Here is a 17,410-nt window from a genome sequence, read left to right on the forward strand (position 1 = left end):
GTGTGCGAATATGGAGCTCCTCGCTTCCCACCTTTAGGTGCTACATAGCTGTAAGGGAGGCATGGTTATCAGAAGTATGACAGACACAAATAGTACAATCTAAGGGTGTTTATTGAACAGTATATGGGTGAGTAAAATGCCTAATCTAAACCTGGGAGCAAGCTACGACCATCAAAGTAAAGAAAACGCTGTCCTAGTGGTGTTGTGTCAAAACAAAATGTCCTATACTAATAAATCTATTCGCAAATCCTTACTCTATATAACAAAAGGGTGTGGGACAATGATATGTATAACAAAAGAGTGTAGTGGAAACTGAAATGTCCAAAAGGGTTTCAGTAGTTCAGGACTTCTGAAATAGTGCACTCCCTTCCCGCACATTACATCACTGGTCAAGGCGGAGCATTGGCTTGACTGTGAGAACCCCTTGAGTCTATAATCATCAAGAAGCAGTTTCTTCAGAAAAGCAGGATCCCTCGAATCAATGTCTTTTGTTTGGCATCGCAAGCCTTTTCTCAAGCTCTCACCATGCAGGATTCTCCTCTTCCCCGGCTTTCTTGTGGTATCCCTTCATTGGGTTCACCTTAGTCTTTACACCACTGTTCAGTCACTTTATCAAAAAGCAGGAGTCCCTTTCCCTTGCTTTCACTTGGCATTCCTTCGTCAGACTCACTCTAGCCTTCAAATCACAGTTCACTTAACTTTACCAGTTCTACTAGCTTAAAACACTCAGGAGCTCTTAATGTCTTTTAAAACAAATATTTGGTTCACTTTCACCGATTCACTCCGGTTCACCTCCTCCGGGCTCAGACCTTTCTCTGTAGGCAGCTCTGGCTTCCCTCGATCGGGCGCGAGCCTTCAAACTGCTAGCATCACACTTGCTACTTTGCATTCTTTCACATATCTTCACTTCAAAGTACTTGTCAGTTTAATACAGGGACTTCCGATAGGCGATCCCATCTTACTGGGTCACTCTGCTATATTGTAGCAAGTGCGTTTACTTTCAACAATCAGGCTTCTCTTTCTCACGGCTGCCGTCCTATGCGCTGCCCACAATACTGGATACAGTTCAAAGGTTTATCCCGGCCTCCTCTCCCGACGCCTTTTGGTATCTTAGTTAGCATCACAGGGCTAATAATTCCTTAGGTTAGCTTTATACTTCGTTTCACCTTTTGTCAAAGACTTTCGACTGTACGAGGGGGGGCTTGTACCCTTGACTTTCCCCTTGTATGACCACTTTGACTATTTGCCTCCTTTCTCGGTTACACTCTCAAGTGCTTCAGATTTCTTTGGTGGCTCTCTCACACACACAATCACAGCATTCTTCATTCTTGCTACAATATGCTTTCTCTCGTCTTTTTCTGACAACCAAAAGAGCACTTCAAATGTTATTGTCCTTTTCATTTATCAATACAAGCCGATCTCCCATTTCACTCAATGGCAGCGGATGATACAGTTTATCAAGACCTTCCGTCTAGTCAGGGCTTTTGGCCCCATCACGGCTCACCTCCTTTCAAGTCCTCATACCGCACATGAAGGAGGTACTGCTGTGCAGTAGCAGGGAGTTGCCCCTTTGTGATTCTGCAGCAGCTTTCACCCCGAAGCTGGTAGGACCATGGCCTTTAATTCGCCTATTGGTCCCATCTGTTCTGCTTCCAGGTGGCACCGACTTCCAGGGATTTCTTGCCCTTCTGTCCTGCTGCTATTGCTCGCTTCAATTGTCCTTCTTGCCTTGCTCTCCAAGTGCTCCCATGCTCCACCTTTGATCACAGTAGCGAAAGGTAACAGGTTTCAAGTGTGAGTTGTTAGGATCAAGTGCCTGACTCTGCCTGACCCCGAAGTTGGGACATGACAAATGGATTGGCTGTGTGTGAGTCCGTCTTTGTCCATGCAGCAGAGTGTGTGTAGGAAAGGGGGGGTAAAGTTCCTGTTAGGGAGAATTCTCTTAAAAAGGATATTTTCCCTTACCTGTAGAGTCCCCCAGCAGCTTTGCTGGATTCAAAGGGTTTATTTTTTTCTCCTGCTAAGAGTGAGATTCTTTTTCCTACTCTTAGACAGATGGCTGATGTGTGTTTTAGGCTATTCTTGTGCTTATGGTCTATGGGGTTTTTCTCACCCTCATAGGTATCATCTTTTTTATATGTGTGTTATACAGCACCCTCAGTGCAGTAACACAGGTGTGTCATAGTGGCCCCCAAACATAGACTCCATACCCCGGGACTGACTACTGTCTCCCAGGGTAGGTAAAGTCCCCATTGATTTTACTAGTCAATAGTTATGAACAAACCAGTACAACCCATCTTACTATGGAAGTACTGGGAAGGGTTAATGGTTTTTCTCTGGTGTTCATTTTCGAAAGGGTACCGTCCAGTTCCTCTCTCCAAAGTTTCTGGCTGGTGGCAGTGGTTACTATCATAAATAATCGACTGCAAATATTTTGCAATGGGATTTTCCCATTGTTCGAGGCTACAACTGTTACTGACAGCCTCTAACAAACCGCCGGTTTATTTCATTATTAACTTTATTCTGATAGGGTTTTATTGCCAGATCTTTTATAATATTTCTGTCTCGTGTCTTTCTCTGAAATCCTAACCCAGGTCGGGGATCCTTTGTTCGTCCTTTTAGCGGGCTTCTGCACAGAAGCCCTCCTTTCGGCGCCACTGAGCCTGGGGTAGACAGGATATGTGGGAGGGGGAATAGGCACCCTGGACAGGGTCACTTAGGCAACCCAAGTCGTACTCTGCCCTGATAGGCTGGGGGGTTGTCCCGCCAGGATAACCACCCTGCTGTGTGAGTGACAGCCAGGCTGTATGAATGGGTTTTTTTCTGCATAAAAGCAGGGCTCCGAGGACTGGAGGACAAGACGTCACCACTGGACTTAAGAAATACGAAGAGGAGAGAAGCCGAAGACATCTGCAACGATCCTCACCACTTTTCTCCAACGACCCGAGAAGATCTTCACCTGCAAGAGTCTTCTTCCCTTGAACTGGTGTGGCCAACCAGTTCACCAATCGCCTTCCATGACCTGCCTTGGTCGAATCGCCAGTGCTAACCACTAGGAGGTAGCCAGGCACCCGGCCACCACGACCGCGATTTAAAGGAGTGTACCTTTTATCCCATTTTGGCATCACCGCGGGTGGCTTCATCCCTGGGCAGTGCAGTGACTCGAACCTTCCACCACACCGAGAGCCTCTCTTCCCTGCTGTATCTCCCGAACTGCAGGAACTGCCAGGAACTACCGGCACCGCAGGAGCCTAATCCACTTTTTAAGGTACATTGTTCCGCCAGGCCTCCCATTTCGTATCCTTTACTTACCTCCTGGGCTGGCCGCCCATGTTGTCTAACATTGTCTTTTACCTTGTGCAACCGCCTTTTCAAATGTTAAACAAAGACATGACTGCAGCTACTAGAACAGTTTGATCCTGGGCACTTTGCCTTGTACCACTGACTCTGGCACAGGCCTATTGACTCTGGCTAAATCTGTTACAACTGCCTTCTCTAGAATGCTTTTCATCAAGAAATGTGTTGGTGCACCTAAACTCTTATAACCACCTTTTCCTCCCCCCTTTCTAATATTGTGAAGTGCCATTTTGCTCAGTTTTCACCTAAGTATTGCTTATGTTAAAGTACTGCCTTGCCTAACTTGTTCACAATCCAATTGGGAAGTATTGCTGGTGTGTTTAGGAGTATAACCCTGTACAAATTGACCTTTCCCACCCTCTGAAGAAATTGTTAGAGTGCCATTTCTGCTTGGTTTTACACTGTGCCATTTTGCTCAGTTTTCACTCTTGCTCAAACCTGTCTACAATTTAATTAGGGAGTTGTGTATACTTTTCTTGACTGTTTTAACTTGTTTTAATGATAGTGATGTGTGTGTGGAATTAAGAGTGTGTAAAATAAATATATATTCTTTTTGATAGAAAGCTTTGGTCAGTGGTGCCTTGTTCCATAGTATTGTAGCCCTATTGTGTAAACCCTGAATACTGCTCATCTCCCTCTTGAGATAAGTCTGACTGCTCAGCCACAGCTACCGACTAAATCTGTGTGGAACAGACTGATACCAAAGGGGATTTATTGCATATGCCTGTAGTCCTAATCTTCTGTAGTGCTCCCTAAGGGAACTGCATAGGATTCTGCCTAACAGTTCCTAGATAGATAATGGAATGAGGGTGTTCTACAGGAAAATGGGAACAGAGATACTGCGTCTGTCCTCTGAGTGCCCCACTCCCACTCCCCAAGAACCCCTCATCCAGTTGATCCTCCCGCACTGGTCCACCTCCGGGGTCTGGATCCAATAGCGATGGCCGTGCCCCAGCCACCTTGATGACAGATCCCAAAGGACTGGTTGATGCGACACCCTTTGGTTTATCACATAGCACATCACTCGACTGCATTATTTCCCTATTGCATCAGCAGATTTGACATTGTGTTGCTACGCATGTGCAAATCTAAAATGTATCAACTAAACACAAAGTAACCATATTAGTAACACTTAACCCATTCTCATTAAATACACTAGATACATGCTAAATCGCAACATCGCACCAACATCCCCATAACTCCATTCACTGAATATGGCAGGCGCAACGCAAACTCCTCTTTCCCATTGGGACCTTCAGCAACCACCCAACACATGGTACAAAAGCTGACTCCTATTGTTTGTATTAGCTTCTTGAAAACTTGATGTTTTGTACATGTGGAGAGTTCATTATCTAGGTCTCCTTAATCCAAATGAACAGATGTCAAAAAGAAATGTACATAGGCACCTAACAACAACAGTTGCAAAGTAACCTCTGCTTACAAGTCGCATGACAGACAAGTCACATTGTCTGTCAGATGTCACTCAGAGCCCCTTGGTGCATTAAATCTCTTCCTTTCCAGATACCCGTCTGAATTCACACATAATTGCACAGTTCTGTTCCCATTGCCAATAATAGAGCTCAGTAATCTCCCGAGATCTATGTGGAACCTGCAGTCACAAGTTTGAGTCCCAGCAGGGACGACTCATCCTTTCATCATTCTGAGGTGAAAACATTGAGTACCATAATTATTACAGTGATTATTGGCGGAGTAACTCCGCCATGAAGCACCACAAACAAATGTGCTATTACTATTGCAGTGATCAACAGCTTCCATTTTCCAATGTCTATTTCGGCCTAAAGATAAGATTCGATTAATGCCAAGTCTCCTTCCTGCTTGCCGCGAGGTTTCTGATAAATGCTGTGATTGTGCATGTCTGTGGTAGTGTTCAGGTTCTGCATGCTTCAGCTGGATGATGATCTCCTCTTCTTTGCAGGCGTTGAGAGTCCAACCCATGAGATCCGAGCAGATGCCGACCCCTCAGCACACTCTGCGAAAAGCATTACCATCACTCTGGCTAACAAGCACACTTACGACCGACCTGTGGAGATTGTGATCCATCCAAGCGGTATATCTATCCCTGACATGCCCCAAAGCCCATCGCTTAGCACCACCACCGCTAGAGTGAGAGACTGGAGATATGTGTGCTCCAGATTGTGGTTGGAGAAGAGTTGTGTCTTGGAGCCTTTGGAAAGAGGAGTGGTAGAAAGTGGAAATGCAATGGTGTGATACATAGACACTTCCTATGCTGGGACGTTTTTATCAAGAGTGGACGTATGCATTGGGATGTGGACTTCAGAGGTTGGTTGGTTCTTAGTCGATTCAGTGGTTGGCTCCCTGGAATGGTGGTTAAATGTTGAATCAATTACTTGATTGATTGGCAGTCTGTGGTCTGGTTTTTGTCTTCTGATGCAGTAGCCTATACAAGGACTATTTGCTCAGCACCTTGATGCCGTGTTCGCAGTCATCAACCTCTAAGTTGAGGGTTCACTCCCAGGTCAGGTGACAGGAGGCTAAAAAGCATTACTATTTATTTCAGGGTGTTTCATGGCCTGTGTGAATGAGTTGACTGTCTCCACTCAGCTCTGCTTGTGTGTCCATTTCAAGGAAGACCTCTTATACAAATACCATTGACTGCAGGAATTGGTGTTAGTCTTCTTAAGATGCCATTGGCTGAATTTCCTCTCCTTTTACAAGCATCTTCCATAAGAGGTCTCTTTAGAGACTGATTACAGACGATTGGCTGCATGTGTTCTGCTATGGGGCATATTGTTCCAGTTTTGGCGATAAATGGAGAACCTTACACTCAGGAACTAGTGTCCTAGATTGTCTAATGAGCACTGGGCATATAAACCGGTTCCTCTTATCCTTTTCCACCTGTATATGAATGGAGAAGTGGAAGTGCGACCATTATTGAAAAGCAAGTGAATGGGGAATCAGGAAACCATCTCCACCCAAACCCTAGACCTAAGCAATCAGCTACTCCCGATTCCAAAATTAAGAAAGGCTTCCCAACAAGCGTTGCCCTTCATGTCTGTGGTCTTTCTTCCCCTTCCTCACAGAACCCCACCAGCCGCATATCCTCTTGGAGGAGGGGGACATGACTCCCGCGGAGTATGAGCTGCATCTGAAAGGGAAGAGCGATTTCATCAAAGGGACGAAGAAGGATCCCAGAGCTGAGAAAAAGGTGAGGACCATTCAAGGCCAGGTGCGCCTATTAGGAAATCTGTGTCCTAGCTCATGTTTTTTGTTTGGTGCTTTTGTGAATTGAAAAGCTTGAGCATCACATGACTCGGTCTGGGAAGTTGGCCATGAATCAACCAACCATCACCCGGAGGCTCTGAGAAGGTTTGCGCATCTTAGCAGAGGACCCATCTCTGTTACTACTGAATATCCGCCATTCTGTGTCATGTCCCCAGCCCTGGAACAGCTGCTTACTTCTGGTGGGGAAAGAGTTGGCATAACATTTGGCACCACACTGCGTCATGGTATTTCCCTTGCACTTCATGCTTGGAAGATTACTCCTTGTTGTCTTTAAAACTACACTGTTTCACAAGTCCTCCATGTGAAGGTCTTTGGAATCCTGATAAAATATTAGGTCATCTGTCTACATCCTAATGGTCAAGGGAGGTTTGTGGACATGTGTCTCCTATTACATGAGCTTCATTCGGTCTGTGCGGTTGGTATAGTGGTGGAGGCCCCACGGTAGGGAGTCACTGATTGGAAAGACAAAGGCTATGCTGTTCTGACAGGTGATAGTTGACATCACAGCTCTTCATGACCGGACAATGATACCCCAGGGAAAGATCCTGGAGAGCATGGAGAGCGCCCTGATCTCTAGTGATGGGGACCTGTCAATGCGATGGTCGAAGAAACCTCTGGCCTTAGCGGGGGATAGAGGGAGGACTGAAGCTCATTACACTAGACACCAGAGGCATACATGTAACCTTATACTCATGAAGGAATATTTCAACAGGTGGTTTGGTGCTAAATGTCTATATGTGTCGGAGCATGCTTAGAGAGTATGTGAGCTGGCTGGTAACTTTTATGGCAAAAGGTCTAATTGTCCATGGCACAGATCTCTTGGAAATAAATGAAGAGTAAAGGCCAGGCAATTGATGAGCAATCAGTGTTTTTATGGCTTTCGATGGAGGGCCATTAATATTATAGATGTGCTGCCTACTTTGAAAGTCTCTGCTGTGTGGGACCTCTGCACTGCTTGCTGAGGGTTCATTAACACTGCCACACTGAGGGGACCTCATACTTCAATGTGATGCATGCCTCTGCCCCATAAAGTGCTGGAAGGTTTTAGAACACGTTCCGCTTTCTCACCGGGGGCTATCAACCATTATAACTCCTGCTCCTGTCCCCTGCTCCTGTCTCACAGGGCTTATGCATTTTATCAGGAATCTTTCCACTGCTCTATATACCCTATAAACGACAAATAGAGTGCGTGACAATGCGCTTGGAACAGCTTTACAAACGGGTGAACGAGTGTGTGAAACAGTTCAAAACAGCTCCGATGAAGTGAGTGATTGATACAATGAGGACTGACACGGGACGTGCTAAAATGCTTGCCCGTAAGTCTGACATAAGGTCTGGTACAATGGCCGAAATAAGACCGGGTACTTGGGTTGCAACCTGACTCCATATCAGGAATGACCCCTACTCCAATCCTGGGATTTGTTTTTACTTTAGTTTTGGTGGTTTCATGTGTTAAAATCGCGTTAAATATGGCCGTGGTTACAAAATATCGTGGCAAAAGGGCTGTGGTTTTGCCGTCGTAATCCATGTAAAGGTTGCAGGGGACAACCCTGCAACCCCTGGACCCATCATACCATTTAAGGGAAGCAGGGGACACCCCCGCAACCCCTGCTCCCCTTAAATGGTATAATGGGGTACACCTTTACTGGGTCAAACCACAGCACTTTTGCCGTGATTTTTTTATACAGGCGACATTTTGCCGCGATTTTATCACTTCGTACCATTTTGGTCAGGTCCATTTTATTGAAGTGACCCAAAACTACAGCTCCCAGCAGGCAATTGATAGAGAAGTGAAATTCCAGTACTGCTACATGGTGTCCTGCCTACATGGAGTCAGATGGCAAGTCTACCTGGAATAATGGTTATCATTGTGCCAAGTACAAGCCTTAACAGGAGACATTACCCAAAAGCTTGTATAATGCCTGGTGCACTTTTCTGACATAGTGGATACTATCTGGCCTCACACTAGCCCTAGTTTACACAATACCTGTCAAAGGCATAATACAAGGTCGAACTTAGTGGCCTGACACAATGCCCGCTATGCCATGCATGTCTTAGCCTATAAGGCCCCTAGAAAACCTGTGACCTGAAATGAGCTATACCTGTCGGACACATGTATCATATTCAGAACCTTTTTTTGGCGGATAGCACAGAAATTAACCTTTCACTCTCCCTGCCCTTTGCAGCCCCTTGTTCTTCCTTAATGGGCGGAGCATGTACTCCAGCCGTTCAATTCCAATTCCTTTCTCCATTCTAGGTGGAAATAATCCGCAAGCGGCTGAATAAGGACATCTCCCACCACCCGGTGGTGATGCTGAACTTCTGCCCGAACCTGCGCTCCGCCCAGACGGACCTGACCAGGAGCCAGGGCGAGTACATCTTCCTGCTGGACCGCAGCGGCAGCATGAGCGGGGTGAACATCAACCGGGTCAAGGTAAGGGAGCATCCGGGAGAGTGGGGGGTGTAGGATAGGAAGCGGGGGCTGAGAAGCCCACTCAGAGGACATGGGTTGTCTCGACATGAAGGCCTACTATTAGAGGATGCAGGGAGGGGGCGGGAAAAATGAGTTGGGAGGGTATACATTGGCCTAATCCTAACATGTGACTGAGACCGCCACAGCCTTCATTTACACCAGGGGCATTTGCCCGATGTGCCGCTGACTGCCCCAGCCCTTTGGTCTTCCAGAGTAGGGTCTTTTGTGTCACTGACATTGCACCAAGCCTACCCGTGTATCAGAGGCACGAATTGACATGTGATTGCCAAACCCCTATCCCCTGTACGAGCCTCTCACAAGTGGGTGAGCTTAGTTTTTGCCTGCTCCAGCCCAACGGCTTTTCACAGGAGTGATCATGTCCGGAAATCTCCCCGTTTGCCTATGGGGAAATCAGGGGTGTAACCAGTGGTCAAGTCCTAAAAATATAGGGGGGGGCTCATCAACATGTAACCTGTAAAGTTTAAAGTATCCTTGAACAACGCGCCCGGTTACCCTCGGGTCTGGCGCGCGCTATAAATAATAAACTCAAACTCAAACTCAAACTCAAACAAATGCAATGGGATGTGAGGTCTCCATAAATTAACATATCAAGGTGAAAGATGGACTTTTCATTAAATTGGCTTTGCATAACCACCGAAATTGCACAGGACGAATGGTATTTGCCTTTCATAAAATCAACACACAAAACAAAGAGAGGGTATTTTCCTCTAATTGTGTTTTTGAAAACATTTAAAGGTGTGCATGTTTTAAACTCCATGAACCAATACAAATGTTTTCCTTGGAACATGCAGTACGGAAATGTGACATTTCAGCGTTAGTTGTTTGTCAGCTTTCATCAGGTTATATAGTGCAGTGGTGACGTGTCCGGCCTGCATACCTGACGGCTGCAGGTTTGATCTCTGAGGTTGACTTTAATGTATACATTTAAAGAAGACTTTCAGAGTTTCTCATTTTAGCTGGGGGGGACTGAGCCCACCCTCTGAAATAACTGCTGAACCCATATGCATGCTTTAGTAATGGCCGAACCCCAAACCCTCACCCATAATGATAGGCTCACAACTTGTTTCAAGTGTTGGCAATAAAAAGGCTGTAGGATTTTATTGTACAGATATGGGTTATGACAATAACAATATCACATATCATGATGGTATTATACTTTTGGGCACCGGGTCCTGAGGTTACCCCCTCTGACCCGTGTGTCCCACGACTTGTTGTGGGCACCGTACAGTGCCTTGTACTTCTTTTTGTTCTTCTCCGATTTTTGTAGGGTGGGTGGGTTCTGTGGTAAAGAAGCAAGAAGATTTGGAAGACACTGAGTAAACAGTGAACCTCTTGTTTGCTTGGGTATCCGTTCAGGGTCCACAAACAGATTGTGTTTACTCTGAGCATGCTGCTCTCATTTATAGGACCCCGGGAGGCCCTGGGTCTTTGTTGTGCATGTGGTGGGGGCCGCTGTTGTCGCAGCCCCCGGCCGGATAGCCGACTGTCTGACCCCCTGGTGGGGGCAGACTTTGAACCTGGGCCCTGCCTGATGGTTGTTTCCTTATGGCGCTTAGCACCTTGCTGTTTGGAGGAAGGGTGCGATGACTGTTTGCACCTTACCCTTCCGTGGCTTTTGTGCTGCCGAGACCGCGTGTCTCCGTAGCTGGGGGGAAGGAGAGGAGCAGGCGCAGGGGGTTGGGGCTGCCCCTCTCCCAGCTGCCGATGGTAACAGCAGTTACCCTGCCTCGCTTGTGGGATGCCCATGCAGCATTGCCCAGAAGTGGGTGGACTCTGTCCACCCGCGTGTATGCTCGACTTTAGTCCTAGGTGTAACCAGTGGTGGAAATGGAAATAAATTCGTGGGGGGTCCCACAAGGGCTGGGGTGGAGGCGGGGTTAATGGGGGCGGAATTCGCAGTTGACCTCTGATCAAAGGAAATGTCCAAAATAATAGTTTTAAACTGCGCTTTTTCTTTCATGCTGCTTCTTTTCCAAACTATATATCAATTCCACTTTAAACCACTTCCATGGCACTGGTGATGAGTTACTTCACTATGCGGAAAATGGTTTTACCAGTGTTGCTGAGTAAATATTCTTTAAAATGCACAATTTGCATTCCATTTTATTAAAAAAACTTCTCCTTGCGTACTTTTCAAACACAGTGATTTCTGTTCGCCATAAGCAACGTTTTCCTTTACTTGAACCAGACCCAGTACAGCTCCTGCAGCTCCCCTCTGAAAGCAGTTGGGGGGCTGCATCATGTGTGATGTTAATAGGGTTATTTATTTATGCAATGGTTGTCGGATACGTGTATATTTATTTATTTATGCAATGTTTGTCGGATACACGTATCAGAAAAACATTTAGTAAATAAATAAATAATCTGGGTCCATGTATCCGTCAAACATTGCATAAATAAATAAATAAATCGGGTCGTGGCTCAGGACTGTAACTTCCTCTTGTGACCTCTTGCATGAGGTCACCAGAGAAAGTTACAGTTTGCTCCTGTGCGCTTTTTTTTTCTCCACAGTGCAGAGCAGGGGTTTGGGGAAGCTGACTCTGGCCGGAACCCGAGATCCGGCTACACATCTGGTGCTGGATCTCAGATCCGGCGAGAGCCGCTCCAATGACCAGTCCTGGGTGTAACTGACAATCCAGGCAGCCCCTGCATTGCAAGGAAGTCACCACTAGCCAGTGTCCCGCAAATTGGAACATGGCTTGTGCATACCTCTGAGCATTGGCGCAAGGACCATTGGGCAGATTGGGCTTTAGCTCCCCCCGACATTTTAGGTTATGCTGACTTGACCTGACTAACCTACAGATCCATGGCAGGACACAACAGGACACAGACAATAGTTAAAGCCCCGGAAATTACTAATGTGAAGCATCACTAATGTTTTAGCAACTGCATTCGCATGCATACATTTTTAGGCAATTGAAATCATAATGGGGTGTTAGTTCTTGTAAGGGCATTGTCAGGGCCTTTCAACTTTTTCATTTGAAATGGACCCTGAGCCACAGGGGGGTGGCCTCTGCGATGTATTATAAACATTACCTTAACGCTGTACATCAAATGGCTTTTTTCAGTGAGCATGGTCCAGGCTGCCTTTGCTGACACCATCACTGACTTTAGCCTCCCAGTACCCAGCAGCGCTACATACATGCCTCATTGCCCTTCGACACCTTGCTGAATTTCCAATACGTTAACATTTCAATCCCAGTGCTCATACAAGCCCTTCAGCCTTCATGAACCCTTTGTCTTTCCACCTTGTTCCTCGTTAGCTCATCCCTGTATAGGGGGGTCGTTAGCCCCCTCCTTCTTGCTTCTTTTGTAAATTGGTTGCATCATGGCAGGGTGCTGACTAGGCCTGGGATGCAAAAGAACTGGTGCCCCTCCCCTGTGCTCTCTTCTCAGAGTGTCTGACAGATCTGCTGGAAGACAAGTGACTGGAGGTTTGCAGCTTGAACATGCCTTGGTATGCAGTGATTATATCGAATATAAAATAACTAATGAAATTACAACAAATACAAAAACAACAAAAACAAAAATAATTTGGGAAAAAACTAGAAATGGGGTTGGGAGTGGGAATGGTGGTTTCGGGTTGGGGAAAAGCATTAGTAAAAAAACAGCGGGGCTTTATTCTGGGGGGTCCCCCAAAAAACAACGAAAAATAAATGTGTTATTTTGGTATTAATTGTACTGTATCCGTTGAAATTTCATTCGTAGTTTTGGGATTCAATGAAATCACATGTAACCCATAGCGTTTAGTCCTGGTACGAATTCCTGGCCTTCTGCTGTCTACCAGTGTTATACTGTGTTGGCTCCCACTGCCCAAGACTGTGTTAGCCTGCCCCACTGCATATGTTGCTCTACACGCCAATTTACTTGCTCCTAGCGATGAGTGTTCCCCTCCTACTTTGCGAGCACCCACCCTCTGCCACTGCATTTTCCACTCTGTGATGTAGCCACATTGATCTTATCAGGGAATACATGTTTAAGGACGAAAAGAAAGGTGGAAGCTCAGCAGGTTGAGCGAATGTACTTGAAATCTATGTTTAAGATACATTGCAATGCTCTGTTTGATTCCTTGTACAGACAACTTTGCCACTTTCTTTTTTTAGAAGGGAGTTATATTTGTTTTTATAAATTTGTTTCTATTTCACTTGTTTAAATATTACCTGGTTTATATGATCCCAACGGTGGAAGTTAATGAAAATAAGGCACAGTGAGCTAAAGTGGATTTTCAATTAGGCCATTTAAAAAAGGTGGCCACCCTGGGGGAATGGAGGGCTGAGGGGGGGGGGGGCAAGCAGACCTTTGAAATGAGCTTCGGCTCATCTTCTGCTGACCCTGCGTATTTGCAAGTCAGGGGATGATTGTAAGAGTAGAAGGGGCAGGAGGCAGATCACTCCCGCAGCCGTCCTTAGGTGAGTGATTTCAGAGAAGTGGAGAGAGTTAACAGCTCCTCACATTCAAGCTGCACCAGAATAGTCTTATTAGAATGTGTAAAAACCAGTTTGAGGCTCCCATACAAGTAGGCTTACCCCTCCCGCAGTCTCTGACATTAGCCTCTCTTGCAAAATGTGAAGGGTCATCCCACATCACCCAATGAAATTGTAGCACTGGGGCTCGCCTGGCCCTTAGTGTTGGGGGTGTAAGTGTTTTGCTAGGTGTCCGCCCACGTTTTGTCTTAGTCAGTGGTGGAAATGGAAACAATTTGAAAGAGGATGCCAAAAGGGCCAGGGTGGGGGCGGAGTTTGGAGGAGGGGGCGGAATTCAGAGGAGATGGAGTTCAGAGGGGGCAGTTGATCAAAGCAAATGTTCAAAATACTTTTAAAATGTTGCAGTTTCTTTCATGCTGCTTCCTGCCCAAACTCCACACTGTCTGCCTCATCAGGAGTTTGACGGTAACCGTTAAATGCGGCGGTAACGATATTACCACCGCTTTTAAGGGTCTGCCAAATCATAGGTTTGTCAGGACTTACCCCCAGCTCTGAGCTGAGGGCAAATCTGCAGCGACTTTGCTGATTTTCTGCGCTATTAACGCTCGCTAATACCGCTGGCGGTAGTAGCACTGAACATTCCCCATTGGGCCCAATGGGGAATGGGGACTTACCGTTCCGCCAAACTTGTGATCCGGCGCTAATAGCGCCGGGGGTTTGACGGTAACGCTAATAGCCCCGGCAACGCCCAACTCGTGATGAGGCCCAGTGTATCAATTTCACTTTAAACCACTTCCATGGCAGTGGTGCAACCCAAATCTGGGCACAAGGCCAAAAGAGTCATGCAAAAAGCATGCACACTACCAGGGAATTCAGTCCACATGCTCTGGGCTTTCTCCTGCATGCATCCACACGTTGGTTAATTATTGAGATAAAGAGACAGCTGTCAGCTTCCCAGAAGGAAGTTGTGGGGGGTGGGGCACAAATCTACATCTAAAACTTGCGTGGAAGTGCCCAGCCCAGGGCCGCTATCAGATACTTGCATAACAGCTTGTCAGTCTTTCTTTTTGCTTTGCATCCTGGTACTTGTGGTCCTGCATTCATCTCTGCAAGGCGGGCTCAGTGACATAATCTACTCTCCAGTGTATTCGCACAGAGCCCAGATAACCCGGTGCCAAGCCCCCGGGTTCGCTGAGGTTCAAAGACGCCTTGGTGGACTGGGAAGGGGGTGCAACTTGCATTACTTACCAGTGCAGGACACGCAGGAGCGGCGAGCCTGGTACCTAATATATCGCCAGATGAAAAGTGGTGAGTCCAGCAGGATGAAGAGCGCTTTGTATAGGCACATTATAAATAGCATATCATATCATTTGGTTTGGTGTTTGAGGAGGCAGGCCGGCTACCGAGATCCGGCTAGAGATCTGATGCCGGATCTCGGACCCAGCGAGAGCCGGTACAATGGCCAGCGCAATTGTCTTAGGCCCCTGGAGTCAGTCTCCATCCAATTCAAGTCTTGACGTGCAATGGAGACACTTCACTGACCTGTGTGTCAGAGTCGTTGCCTGCAGGGGCGCACGCCCCCTCCCTCCTACCAGCCTTGACTGTGGGTTTAGGACTGCAATAAGAACAGCTGCAGGGGAAGAAAGCGCGAACTAAACCGACTGCCAACCCCTGGCAGCGTGGAGCATCAGGTGCTCGGCGGCTGCGCGCGGCCACTTTGCAGCCAAGTGTCGCCAAAAGCTAAGCTTCAGATGGAGCGAATTTTGTATAGCAAAGGTTCACGTTCCTTCCCCCAGACACCACACGACGCTACCCGAAGCCCTGTGCGTAGATGGTGCGTCGCGGTGGACGCCATGTGGAGATGCGGGGGAGGTAATCTCATCCAACGAACCCCCTCAGAGAAGGTCAGCTCAAGTCCCAGACATCTCTCCAACCCCCACGTCCCCGGCGGGCGGCGATAACATCTCTGAAAGCGGTGCAGCAACAAGCTGTTTATCTGATGGTAGCATCGCTTCCGTCCCGGAGGGCTCCGTCGGAGGCCTCCACACACCCACACACCCACGGATACTCAATTAATCAATTTGGACGAGACGCGGGTAATGGTGACAGCTCCTCTCTCGAAGCCTGTCGGGATTTCTCTTCTTGCAGTTTACTGCTTGCTGGTGGCGCCGCAGCTGCCGCGGCTGCCCATGGCTTATTTAATTAGTGACAAGTGGCAATCGTCTTCCGCAGCTGAGACGTCTCTGGCCGCGTGTACACTCCAAGCCTGCTCCATCCCTCCCACGGAGGAACCTCTGGGCGCTCTTCCAGAGCCAACCTCGTGGCAGCCAACGCATGTGACATCTCACTCTGTCAGACGCCTGTGTGTGGGCCCTGAACAAGGCCGCGCGAGCCTTTGGTCTCGGTGACGTCACAGGAAATGTCAAGCGAAGGTAGTGACATCATGCAAAGGCAAGTGACATCAAAGGTGCGAGCCTTTGAGCGACGCACTGGTTAGCCCTCATAGTTAGGCTACACTCTGCTTGTCCACTTCAGAATTGCATTTCACACGTGTTTTACCTATCCTTAAGAAGCAAACCCACACAATAGAAAATTTGAATTTAATGTATAACTTACCTCAGATGCTGAAGCACATTCTACAGGGATATGTGTGCAAGCAGCTCGCAAACGTGTACCATGGATGAGCCTGCGAAGCATTTCATCCATAGGAGGATGATAACATGAGTAGCGTTGTGATAACTCATTCCCCATTCTCTAAGGATGAGGGGGTCTTGCAAACAAGAGCTGTCGAGATGCTTAGCCCTAGGGGCTCGCCCCCTGGACCACCACCTTCCTCCAAACTTCCCCATCAGGCTGAACGCAAAGAACTGCCCCATGACCTGGATGCAGCGAGAAAACCAAAGCAATGTGCGGCAGGATGCAAGCAAACCCCAAAGCCTAGCCTTAGACTCATTTTAGACTCGTTGCCTCAGGAGCGAGTGTGCTGTTAGATGGAGACCCCGTAGCCTTCAAGCCAGAGGGTGCTAGCAACAAGGAATTTTACACCCAGCCTGCTTACCCAAAAATGGCTATGCCCTCAGCACACGCTTTGTTTATTTGTTTGTTTTTGTTCTGTGCCTTATTATTTATTGATTTTTGTTTTATTGTATTTGGTTAAAGACAACTTTAACCTTTACAATATTAGAAACAGAAATAAAAAAATAAGTTTCTACATATACATTAAAGAAAAAATCCCATCAAAAATTCGAACAATTCGAAACACAATAAAAACACGATTAAATGTTATGTTATGTTAAAGGTACTTATATAGCGCACCGTCACCAACGGAATAGGTCCCCAGGCGCTCTGGTGGAGCTGTAAATGGGAAGGTGGGATGGGTAAGGTTGAGAGGGAGTAGGATAGAGAGAGGAGAGGTGTACTGTTGGCAACTTCAACTCGCTAAACACCGGATGCTGAGCTTTGGTGCGAATATTGGCTTGTGTCAGTCCGCGTGTGCTGTTGGTGCGGCGTATGTGTTGTTGAGGTGTGGTGAAGTGCGTGCGGCTTGTTGTGCGAGAGATGGATGTGTGAGTTTTTTTGTGAGATAAGTTTGCAGGGAGTTTGAGCCTATATCGATTAGTGGGTTATATTACATTTAACATGCTAACATTCACAACTCTGTCTAAGTGTAGTACTTGCTGATCTACATAATTCCGTCTGAGTGTGGCACTCGCTAGTCTTCACAATAATTATCCAGATACGGCGTAGGTTAATGTTCTCAATTCTAAGTGTGGCACATGCTAACATTCACAATCCTATCTAGATACGGCGCAGGCTAATGTTCTCAATTCTAAGTGTGGCACATGCTAACATCCAAGTTCTATCTAGGTAT

The 17,410-nt window shown here is 46.9% G+C and overlaps 1 protein-coding gene across 1 annotated transcript in view; it reads left to right on the forward strand.

The window, feature by feature from the left end:
- Positions 1 to 17,410, forward strand: part of VWA5B1 (von Willebrand factor A domain containing 5B1) — a 1,692,038-nt gene that overhangs the window by 711,724 nt on the left and 962,904 nt on the right. The window contains exons 6-8 of the mRNA XM_069610372.1: positions 5,294 to 5,425; positions 6,420 to 6,544; positions 8,879 to 9,055. Of these exons, the coding sequence (XP_069466473.1) occupies positions 5,294 to 5,425; positions 6,420 to 6,544; positions 8,879 to 9,055 (434 nt within the window). The remainder of the gene's footprint in view (positions 1 to 5,293; positions 5,426 to 6,419; positions 6,545 to 8,878; positions 9,056 to 17,410) is intronic.

This window comes from Ambystoma mexicanum, chromosome 8, assembly GCF_040938575.1.
Source record: "Ambystoma mexicanum isolate Mex_15411 chromosome 8, UKY_AmexF1_1, whole genome shotgun sequence".
Taxonomy (NCBI): domain Eukaryota; kingdom Metazoa; phylum Chordata; class Amphibia; order Caudata; family Ambystomatidae; genus Ambystoma; species Ambystoma mexicanum.